Raw genomic sequence first — 12,116 nt, forward strand, 5'->3', positions numbered from 1 at the left:
AAACCTTTCACCATGCTCGTCACTGCAGTACCAAGATTAGCAGGGAAGGATTCTAAATGGGAATGCTGAAAATGAATCTTTAGTGACATGCTGTACCTCATGGTTTGGTATGCTTGAAGCATGTTGTCAACCTGCTGCATGTAGTTTGGTGCTCTGTAGTTGCCAAGTAGATTTTCAACAACTTTTTTGAAAGCCTTTGTTGCGACTTTCTCCACTAGAAGTTTGTTTGATTTGTAGACCAACAAAAAATGCCTTCCTTAATCTTGGCATCAATTATTCTGACTTGAATTATGAATTAAAATAATAAATATAGCTGATTTTTTTTAAATGGTGGAAATTTCATGGTGATTTTCTTGATTAGCAGCCCAAATTCCATAAGATACACCCAAAAGTATTGAGAAAGCATTATCTTTATTGTCCAGTGTTATCGAAGGCTTACAAAGCTTTTTCTGGAGTGGATTGATTGCTTTATGAGGGAAGGTTGTACCAGTTTAGAAACTCAAGAGGAAACTCGATTGTAACATTTAGGATCCTGAGGGGTCTCAACAGGGTGAATGTTGAGAGGACATTTCCTTGTATAAGAAAGACCCTCTTCCCTGGGAATACTCATTTAATCAATTCATTGTGCAAGATAAAACCACCTTCTGTCTTATTGGCTCCATTGTGCTTTGCTCCAGAAAATTCTTCTAAATGGACTCTGTAAAGTAGACCTCTGAATCACCTTGGCCAATGTGGCTTTGATGAGATGATTATAGTCTCTGACAATACGAAGTCTTTGTATTTTTGATTAACTCTCTCTACAGCCACGTAGTGTAAGATGTTTCTTGCTGAAAGGTGACCCCAAGAAGAACATCCTCTTGTAAGTGGGAGGAAGGAAGTTGGAGGCGATGCATATGACTCATGCTTTAAGTGAGCTTTCAATGGAATACATTTCAATGTGACTGAAGATGCAGCAAATGAAAGATTGGACCTAATTTTCCCTCACGGTTTCTCCTCATTAATCACTCAGTGTGATTCCAGGATGTAAAAGTGTAGGTCAAAGCCGTGGTGATTTCAATGTCAAAGCTCCCAGCTTCTATTCCCAAAAAACAGCCCGGCACAATTATTTACACTGTCAGTTTGTCTTTGATTTCAGCACTGATTTCCTTTTCCTGTTGCATGTTTATTGTCAGCTGGCAGTTAAGACTGCCACGGATGTGGCAAATGTGCACTTCCAGCATTGCCAGCCTTCATGGAGGCACCAGGCTTGACAGCTAGCACGTAATGAACACATTCACCCAATACAACCTTCCGAGAGACTGATGAAGCCAGTGAGGGAAAAAAAGCTGTGGCAGATGGAGATGAGTGCAGGGGTGGTTAGAGAGTGAAATCATTCTTTACTAACACAGAGGTTAACAGAGATATTTGTAGCCAAAACGATAAATCAAATGGACCAAGTGCAACTGCAGTAAAACCAATTGCAAAAGGTGGTTTGGACACTGGCTTTCAGCAATTTGGCTTCATACCCTTGAGTTTAGAAGGAGGAAGGGTATCTGCCTGAGGCGTTCAACATATTGGAAAGATAATTGGTGGCGAACAGGAAATGAAGAGAAATTGGTTTAAAACTGAACTGAAGCAAATTTTAGCCAGAATGGTTATCATCCCTTGCTATTGAAAGAGGACTGGATCTTACCTGGGGCTTTACTCTACCTTTGAGTCTGAAGGATCCATATCTTCCAGGTTGGTTTTCTGTACATTAAGTGATCTCTGTCTCCTGCTGTCTAACTTCTCCTAAACCATAGGGTTGGTATTCTAGGATCAGTCCATGATGTTTCTCCCTTAACCTCCAACATTTCCATAACAGTCCCCAGTGCTGCAGTCTTTTAGATCAAACATCAAGCACTCTTCCCCCCCCCCCCCCCACAATTCTTGTGGCCTGCCCACTATATGCTCCTGACCTTGTGCTTATGATGGGGAACCAATCTGCAGGAGGGGGTTAGGGTGCAGAGACTGCAGCAGAGTGAGGGGTGTTGGGGAGAGCCAGGTGGGAAAATGGGATAAACAGAGCTGTGCCAGGGAAAACGAAGCGGAGGTAACAGTGAGAACAAACTTCAGGAGCTGCTGCCACCCTGAACACAGGCAAGCAGCTGGCTGCACTTAGTGTGCCTTGGGAGGATGGGGACAGTCCTGTGTAATCACTGTAGGAGGAGACTCTCCTGGACAACAGTCAAACAGCCTGAATTCTCACTCTCCACCACTGTGAGAGTGAGTATGCTACAAAATCCACTGCAATTACTTATCCCAGCTACTGTGGCAGCTCCTGCCAACTGCATGACCTCCCCCATAAGGCAGCGTGCAAGCGAGAATACTGCTGTATATAGTCTCCCTCTATATATTGATTGAATTTTTTGGCAGGATCTGGTGCATGCGGCATCATAAGGTAGCAGTTAGCATAACACTAATATACGTGCAACGACCCGGATTCATTTCTCGCCGTATGGAGTTTGTACGTTCTCCCCGTGACCAAGTGGGTTCCTATCTGGTGTTTCGGTTTCCAGCCATGTTCCATAAAGACACTCAGGTTAATTGGGCACATGAGGTGTTTGGGTGGCGTGGGTCCATCCAGTCGAAAGGGCCTGTTAGCAATATAAAACCATAAATAATTAAATAATAGTAAGTTAATCATGCCAAGTGGAAATAAGTCCAGGACCAGCCTATTGGCTCAGGGTGTCTGACACTCCGAGGGAGGAGCTGTAAAGTCTGATGTATCTCGAAATGAATAAAGCGCAGAGCCGCAGGTATGGTTCACATGGGCTTCAGTAAAGCCTTTGACAAGAACTTCCATGGGATCCAGGGCAAGGTGGCAAAGTGGATCCCAAATTAGTTGGGTGTCAGGAATCAGAGGATTGTTTTGGTGATTGGATGCCTGTGATGTGTGGTGACCCTTGCTGTTTGTGATATGTGGCTGACATAAATGTGAATACGAGTGGGGCGGTTAGTAAATGTGCAGGTGAAATTGCTGTATTGCGAAGAGTTGTCTTCGGCTACATGGCAATAGTTACGTGTTGGTGAAATGCATTGAAAAGTGGCTGATGAAGTTTAATCTTGGTAAGTGGGAGCTGATGTATTTTGGCTTCACTAAAGAGGCCAGGGTTCCTTAAGGCTGTTATAGCCGGGGGTGGTAATGGGGACAAGCTCTCACTACCTATTAAATGCTCCCAATGGTGTGCGCCTCAAATAGCTGCTGACTAAGCCTGGCAGAACCGATTCCACCGTCAGGAGAAGGAGCACAGGTGGGGTACTGGAGCCTTAAAGGAATCGTTCTGGGCAGATGGAGCTTGTCAGCTGTGGTTGGCAGCTCCTCTAGGAGAAGGAAAACTCTGATCTCAAACCTCTGCAGGCTTGCAGCTGTACCCACTCATGGGAAAGGCTTCGGGAGTAAACCCCGAGGGGAGAATCTGGAGCGGAGTCCCTAAGGCAGTCCTACATTGAGTTCAACGCTGACTGGCAACTCCTGCGATGCTGCTGGTGCCAAACTGTATCGGTCTTTACTGTTCATTTGGGTTCATCAGCCATGTGGAGAGGGGGAACTTGCTGCATGGGCAACAGCTTGCTCTCCATATCATACTGCCCAGGCTTGCGTATCTAGACAGCCAAGACACAATAACGGAGGCCTCAGAGAATGAGACTAGGCCACTAATGTTCCAACATTATAAAAGCAAGGTCAGGCCTCAGCTGGAATTCTGTTTGCAGTTATGGTCACCAAAAATTGGAAAGATGCGCTGGTGCTGGAGAGGGTGTAGAGTAGATTCAGCAGGATGTTGTCTGGAAAAGAATGTTTCCGTTACAGTATGACAAGAGACTAGAGAGGATAGGCCTGTTAGTCCTGGTGTAAATTAGGAAGGACATGACTCAGGTAAATATATTTAGGTGGGATATAGATAAACTAGACTGCAGGAGGCTGCTCATCCTTTTCACTTCTGATCCCTCAATGAGGACTTCCCCTTCCTGAAGTCCACAATCATTTCATAGGTTTTACTGATGTAGAATGCATGGCTGTTACTGTGACACCACTCAACCAGATGATCTATCCCACTCCTATACGTCTCGTCATCACCATTTGAATTTCTGCCAACAATAGTTGCCTCATCGGCATATTTATAGATCCATTTGAGCCATGCCTAGCCACATAATTGTGCGTGTAGAGAGAGTAGAGCAGTGGGCCAAGCATGTTTCAATGAAGTACGCCAGTGTTGGTTGCCAGCGAGGTGGAGGTGTTATTTCCAATCTGCACAGATTGTGATCTCCCGACGAGGAAGACAAGGATTCAGTTGCAGAGAGAGGTTTTGGAGCTGGTTGATTAGAACCGAAGGTATGATGATGAGGTACTAGGGAACCATTCAATGATATTATAAGAGCAGAGTAAAGGCTATCCTTCAGCCTGATTGTATGTGCTTTCAGGCTTCTATATCTTCTGCCAGATCGCTCAGTCAGCCCAAAATGTAAATTATAGGCTCAAAGTGCCCACGGTTTAGTAGTAGAAGCAAATCAAAAAGAAGAAATTGTTTAATGAACTGGTTGCAGAACATCGCTGTTGGTCACGTTGGTCACTGGCACAATACATTGACTGTTTATTCCCCTCCATGAATGCTGTTTGACCTGCTGAATTCTTCCAGCATTTTGTGTGCATTGTTCAAAATTTTGATCATCTGCTGTGTTCAAATCTTCCCTGAAACGTCAGGACCAGAAATGTACCCAGTATTCACTCTGTTGTCTGACTATTGTTGTACACAGTCCTTGAAAGAATCCCATGCTTTCATATCCTGTGCCTTAACTAAGAAATGTGAGTTTTATTTATTTAATTAGAGATACAGGGTGGAATAGGCCCCCTGGTCCACGAGCTGCACTATCCAGCAAGCCACTGATTTAACCCTAGCCTAATCACAGGAGAATTTACAATGACCAATTAACCATCTGACTGATACGTCTTTGGTTTGTGGGGGGAAACAGGAGCATCTGGAGGAAACACGTGCACACATGAAGGAACGTACAAACTTGTTTACAGAGGACATCAGAATTAAACTCCACGCCCAAAGCTGTTATAGTGTCGCGCTTAACACTACACTACCATAGCATCCAAAAGTTATACCTATTTTCATTTGCTATCTTTGATCATGTTTGGGTTTGGGTAGCACCAGCCTGCATTTATTGCCTTATCTTCTCATTTCAGCCTGTCAAGTTTATGCCAGTTCCCAATCCACTGCTGATTTTTCCTGTAATCTCCCTCCTCCACACTCCCATCAACTGCCTCTGAATTTTGTCACCCAACTCCACATCTGGGGCAATGTCCAGTGGCCAATTAACTTGTAAACACAAGAGATTCTGCAGATGCTGGAAATACAGAGTAGTGTATACACACACACACACACACACACACACACACACACACACACACACACACACACACACACACACACACACACACACACACACACACACACACACACACACACACACACACACACACACACACACACACACAGGAATTCAGCCGATCGGACAGAATCTATGGGAGGGAATAAACAGTTGACTATTTAGGACTGAGACCATTCATCAGGAAACCCACAGGCACGGCACAGAAAACACCCGAGGGCAGGATTGAACCCAGGTGTCTGGACCCTGGACCTCTGTGACAATGACTCTACCAGCTATGCCACTGTCCTGCAAAGTATCCCCAGTGGCTTTTCAGTCATCCCATTGAGCTGTCCAGCTCTACGTAAGGATGTACATTCCAGGGTCCCTCTATTCTTTGACTTCACCCGTTATCCTGCCATAGTCTGTCCTTTCCTTTGTTTTGTGCACCTACCCAATTGTATCACCTTGCACTGAACACCATTTCCAAACTGGCCAGACCGTCAATATCTTTGTGTGCTGAATCTTTCCCCCTCACTAGCAACCCCACAGCCAATTTCAGTAAATTTACAAGCTTCTTCATCTGAATCGTCTAAATTGTGTTTGTGTAACATAATGTCTGACATGTACAACTTTGTCAAAAATCTATGCCGATTACATCAAGCGTCCTGCTCTTTTTGATCCTCCTTGTCAAGTTCCAAAAGAATTCAATTATGTTAGTCACAATCTTCTTCAGTAAAATCCGTGGTGATTGATTAATGTGTCTTTCTAAATGAAGGTTCTCAACATTTAAAAAGCAGCTGAATAAGCATTTCAATCATCAAGGCAAAGACCATAGTCTAAATGCTAGCAAATGACACTGATGTACAGTGGTTAGCATGGTCATGAGGGGCCGAAGAGCTTGTTTCCATGTCATATGAATATGTTTATATTGCCCTTTGGAGTGGGTTCACATTATCTCACCATCTCCTAAGTGAAATGTCTGGTAATAATGTGATTAATGAGCTCTCTCTCTTTATTTTCCAGTCCATCCATTTACTGATCTCAGACCAGATGAAGGAGCTCAACCTGAAATGTTAACCATCCGTTTCTCTTTGCAGATACTGCCTGACCTGCTGCATTCCTCTAGTAGTTAGTTTATTTTGCTCTAGATTCCAGTGTTTTCAACTTATTGTGTCTCCCTCTCTTTATTTTAATTGTTCAGTTGATCCCACTCCCATCTGTGGGAGCACTCCCAGGTGCACAGGGTCTGGTCGACCACTAATTTACATCTGAATCCATCTGACGGGGTGTAAGGTTGAATCAGGTTCGTGGGTCTGGTGAGTGAGACAGAGAATGCTCACTGGGAATAGGTGAATTAATTATTTATAGCCTGATCCGTCATTCAGTATGATCATGGCTGATCATCCAACTCAGAACCCTGTACTTGCTTTCTCTTCATACCTCCGATCCCTTTAGCCACAAGGGTCATATCTAACTTCCTCTTAAATATAGCCAATGAACCGGCAGGTGCAGGCTCGAAGGGCTGAATGGCCTGCTCCTGCACCTATTTTCTATGTTTCTATGTTTCAACCAATCATTCATGTCCCCCAAGTTACAGACACGACAAAGCTGAATATTCAACAAACATACTCAGCTAAAAGTGCGCACAGAGCATACCTTCCCAGTGGCATGTGCACCCCTTGCCTTAAACAAAGGGAGAGAGAGAAAGAACCTCCCACACATGCTCTCCATATACCCAGGATATTTGAAACTGGACACCAGGCAGCTAACCAATGAGAAAAGCAGCTGCAGTTCCTAAACTAACCAATCACAGCAATCAGCATAAGCCATACCTCCACAGGACACAGGGATACTCAACACTGTGTCCTGTCATCAGGCATTGTCCAGGACTAGATTCTTGCTTCTCTCTCTGCCCATTTCTCAGACCTCACTGATGGAGGAGATGTCCAGTAACTTCCTCATTCACTCAGACCCCAAGTGTGACGTTGCCCTCACTGTGCTCTTGTACACTCAGCAATGCTTTGGCAGTAAATCTACCAACACAAAGACAAGCATCAAAAGCATTAATTTCAAACAGACCAGAATAGAAAAGGAAGAATGCACTGCTGAGACTTTATAAAGCTTTGCTCAAACCACATTTGGGATGTTATGAGCAATTTTGGGTACCATGTCTAAAAAAGATGTACTGACTCAGGAAAGGGTCCAGAGGAGATTCACAAGAATGATGCCAGGATTAAAACGTTTAACATATGAGGGGCATTTGATATCTCTACATTTGCAGTCAATGGTGTTCACAAGGGTGAGCTCACATTGAAGCTTATTGAATACTAAAAACCCTGCACAGAGTGAATATGGAGAGGATGTTGCCATTAATATGATTTAAGGGCACAGCTCAGAATAAAGGATTTCCCACTAAAACAGAGATGAAGAGGAATTCCTTCAGCCAAAAAGTTGGTGAATCTCTGAAATTCATTGTCACAGATAACTAGGAGGTTATGTCATTGGATGCATTTAAGGCAAAAATTATAGGTTATTGATTGGTAATTGGATTAAGGGTTATAGGGAGAAGACAGAGAATGGGTTTTAAAAATTAATCAGTCATGCTTAAATGGTGGAGCAAACTCAATAGGGTGGACTGTCCCATTCTGCTCCCTTATATTATGCTCTGTTTGTAGCCATGCTGCCAAAAAATCAGGGCAGTGAACATTCACTCTTCATGGATGCTGTTCGATTTACCAAGCATTTCCAGGGGTCTGTGATCATTAAATCCCTAGCAAGGTCAAACCACATTCACTTCCCATGTAGAAAGCAGCCATGACCCTTCTTAACAAATTCAGAAGACAACAAAAATTTAAAAAATGATTCCAATGATAAGTTTTCAACTTGAAATTCTAATTCTGTTCTCCCTCCTTGGATGCTGACTAACCTGGTGTGTATTCCCAACATCCTTTGTTTATATTTTGGACAATGAATCTATTGGCAAGGATGAAGGAAGAAGCAATGGTGAAGGGGAAGGTTACAAATATGTGAGGAGAGTGAAGTGATTAATGACAGGATTAATATACAGAGAGTTGCTATTGTCATATGTACCAGGAAACAGTGGAAAACTTTTGTTTTGTGTGCCATCCAGATGGATCACGACATATAAAGCTATCATCTTCTGTTACAGGAGTACACCATCGATATCTTCTTTGCACAGACATGGTATGACAGGAGGCTGCGTTTTAACAGCACGCTGAAAGTCCTGACCTTGAACAGTAACATGGTGGGGCGAATCTGGATTCCTGATACTATTTTCCGAAACTCCAAGCGGGCAGATTCTCACTGGATCACCACACCCAATCAGCTGCTGCGGATCTGGAATGACGGCAAGATTTTGTACACCCTGAGGTAAAGATGCCAGCTCTGGTTTAGCTTATTCCTTTTGGTGCCATGGTACCAAACCACCCCTATGGTACTCCATCATCCATTGTCACACAACCCTTATCCATTCCCAAAACTTTTATAAATTACAGTATGGACAATGTACGAAAATGAAAATCAGTTATATTACTTTCTTATGGATTTTGCTTGTGCTGGTATCTTGGAGATCAATCTTTAATCCAGGCAATTCTAGGCCATCCTGGAAAAAAAAAACACTTCCAGAAGGTAAAGCTCCACTGAGGTAAGACTGCATTGAACCAATAGATGCTGTGCATCCACATTGTCTCCAATGGACAGTCAAATCTGGAGATAGTATTGAAAGTACAGTACATACAAGATAAAGCAGCCCAGTTGATAGGCACCCCATATACAACATTCGCTCACTCCACCAGTGGCAGTCTGTACCATCTGCAGCAACTCACCAAGTCTCCTTTGTCAGCACCTCCCAAACCCGCCACCTCTACCAGCCTGAAGGGTAAGGGCAGCTAAAGCACGAGACACGGCCACCTGGGCGTCACCCTCCAAGGCACACACCATCCGGATTTTGGAAATGTGCTGCTCTTTCAACGTTGCGGGGCCAGAATCCTGGAACTCTCTCCCCACACCTCAAGGACTGCAAATGCAGCTCATCACTACCCATCTCAAGGGCAACTTGAGATGGCCGAATAATGTAGCTTTAGCGTGCAAAACCTACAATGAATCAAAAACTGTGCAGGCTATTATGGGAGTAAGTGATCCCAGAAGGCTTTCTTCAGCTACTCACACTGCCCTCAACGATACTTGCCACTTTCTGGCTGTATTTTTACCCGTTCTGTCTTTTGACACAACTCACCCCATGAACATCCTGCTTGGGGGGGGTGGGGGGGTCCAACATTCCCAATGTGGCTTTGGATAACTCCACAGTGCTTCATTTCTGCGCGGACCTACCTCCGATGGTCTGCCTCACGCAGGAGTCGTTCACTCAGCCTGGACTCCCAAATCCCACTAAGAGTCTGATCTCCAGTGAGCAAGTTCTTCAGATGCATTGTGTGAAACTGTAACTATTTCCCAACAGCTTCAGCTTCATTAACAACGTATCAGAGGATCCTGGCTCCTCCTGCTTGTGTGGACCAGGACGATTGTCAGTTTGATTACTCGGTGGGCTGTGGTGTGTGTATAGTACACTCTCTAGGGGCTCATTTGAGGGTACAATTTTCTCCTCTTGTGACCAATAGCATCTTTAATATTGTCTGCACCAGTTTATCTTGCTGTAGCCATTCAGCATACAGGGGCAGCCCTCTACATCATTCAGTACCTATTACGGCTGATCACCACAGTCCTGCTCTGTCCTCACTCTCTTCTCCCCCAACCCTCATCATAGCTGAATTGGAGAGGCTGCATTGATCAGGATTAAAGGCTAAAGACTAAGGATGAAAGATTAACTTTATTTGATTGAAACATTGAAACGTAAAGCGAAACGCATAGCTTGCATCAAAGACCAACACAATCTGATGATGTGCTGAAGACAGCCCACAAGTGTTGTCATGCTTCCAGTGCCAACACAGCTGGAAAAACTCAGTAACCCTTGGCAGCCTGAAAGGAGGCATGCAACCAGAGAGGAGAGGCAGGTCCTTCTCCCAGGAACATCTCCAAATAACAAGGAGAGGCAAAGAGAAAAGTACACACCCATCCTGATTTTCCTCAGATTTCCAGCCAATGTGATTCTATAATTAGTCAGAAGTGCAGAAAGAGATCATTGATTCCTGTAATTATGACTAAGCTAGAGATAATGCAGGCCAAGGAAGTCTTTCTGGAACTTGTTTCAAGTCAATATGGTTCTAATTTTAAAGATACATCAATATCTGAAATGCCACTTCCAGATTTATCACTGTCAATGCAAATTCGACTGCTCTTCAAATTCACAAGTTTAATGCCTCCCAAAATGCATGCACTGAGAAATTTTTACAATTTACGCAGTCACAGTGATAGTGCTAACAAGCACCTGAAAAGAGGGAGTGAGGTGGAGGGATTTTGGGAAGGGATTCAGAGTGTAGGGCCCAGATTGTTAAAGTCATCAAGAATAAACCAATGGCCGAGCAGTTAAAAATTGCAAGGGGGTGGGGTGGGTAACAAAGGATTCAGGGTTCAATGAATACAGGGTTGAAAATAAAATCTGCAGTGCCAAATCAGAAATAAAAACAGGAACCCTTGGAAGAACTCAGCGATCTCTGACATGATACATTAAATCTGTTACTCTCTCCTCGCATACTGCCTAATCTTTTAAATGTTTCCAGCATTTTCACATCTTGTCCACTTTTATATTAAAAAAAAATGAGAATAATCAGAACGGGAGGCATTTGAAGAGTGGGTGCAGCTGAGGACAAGGGAAGAGGTGTCCAGCTAATAAATGGCTAACAGTTAGGTTAATGCTTTTCAAGGATCATTTGTGTTAAAAAGTATGTTGAAATAAGTATGGGGGAGGTACATAGCGGTGGAGAGGGATGGTTGGGATGTTGATAAGGGAAGGGTAGACCCTGCATTGAATCTGTAGAAGGCAGAGGTAGGCTATGTCAAGTATTGGATCCACTTCTTTTAAAAGGGATTTGAAATTATCTGAGAAATACTGTGAAAATGTATTAAATGATGAGTGCTTTCAGCTACAAGGTTCAAGTGGAGAAGCCATTGTTTAAGAAAGGTTGAGTAGAGATATGATGGAGGTGGGCTTGATGCTGATGGGAGAGAGAGTGGAAATAGAGGCAAATTCTTTTTATTATTTGGTCAAAAACCTCATGGTATGGCCTTGAAGTTTTGGGCAAAATGCTCATGGATGGGGAGAGCAGGGAGAGAGTAAATCTTGGTGCATAATGGCAACGATCTGCGATCCCAACGTCTGTGGGTGCAAACAGAGCCAATCACAACGTTGGACAGGCCTGATTGTAAACACTGCACAAAAGGGGAAACACAGGACAGATGCTATAGGAAAACTCTAAATCAGTGAATGGCCTCGGCTGCTGTGACAGTATCTGATGTGTTGTGGGGTCTTGTGGTGTGTCAGTGTTAGGGTATTGTATGAGGTAACATGGTACCACTGGCAGAATGGAGGGTTTTCGGGAGCTCTTTAGCGTAGTAGTGGAGGGAGCAAGGGACGGAGGTCACCACACAGGCTCTGAGAATCAACAGTGTGGTTGATGGCATGTATTTCTCTCCTTGCAGACTCACAATTGAGGCGGAGTGCCAGCTGTACCTGCAGAACTTCCCCATGGATGAGCAGTCCTGTCCCCTGGTCTTCTCCAGCTGTAAGTGCCACAGTTCAGTAAAAC

General features: G+C 43.9%; 1 protein-coding gene across 1 annotated transcript in view; it reads left to right on the top strand.

The window, feature by feature from the left end:
* The window catches only part of LOC140734482 (gamma-aminobutyric acid receptor subunit gamma-4-like), a 622,978-nt gene that overhangs the window by 581,187 nt on the left and 29,675 nt on the right, over positions 1-12,116 (top strand). Inside the window, exons 4-5 of the mRNA XM_073058485.1 lie at positions 8,564-8,784; positions 12,010-12,092. Coding sequence (XP_072914586.1) covers positions 8,564-8,784; positions 12,010-12,092 — 304 coding nt within the window. The remainder of the gene's footprint in view (positions 1-8,563; positions 8,785-12,009; positions 12,093-12,116) is intronic.

This window comes from Hemitrygon akajei, chromosome 10, assembly GCF_048418815.1.
Source record: "Hemitrygon akajei chromosome 10, sHemAka1.3, whole genome shotgun sequence".
Lineage (NCBI taxonomy): Eukaryota > Metazoa > Chordata > Chondrichthyes > Myliobatiformes > Dasyatidae > Hemitrygon > Hemitrygon akajei.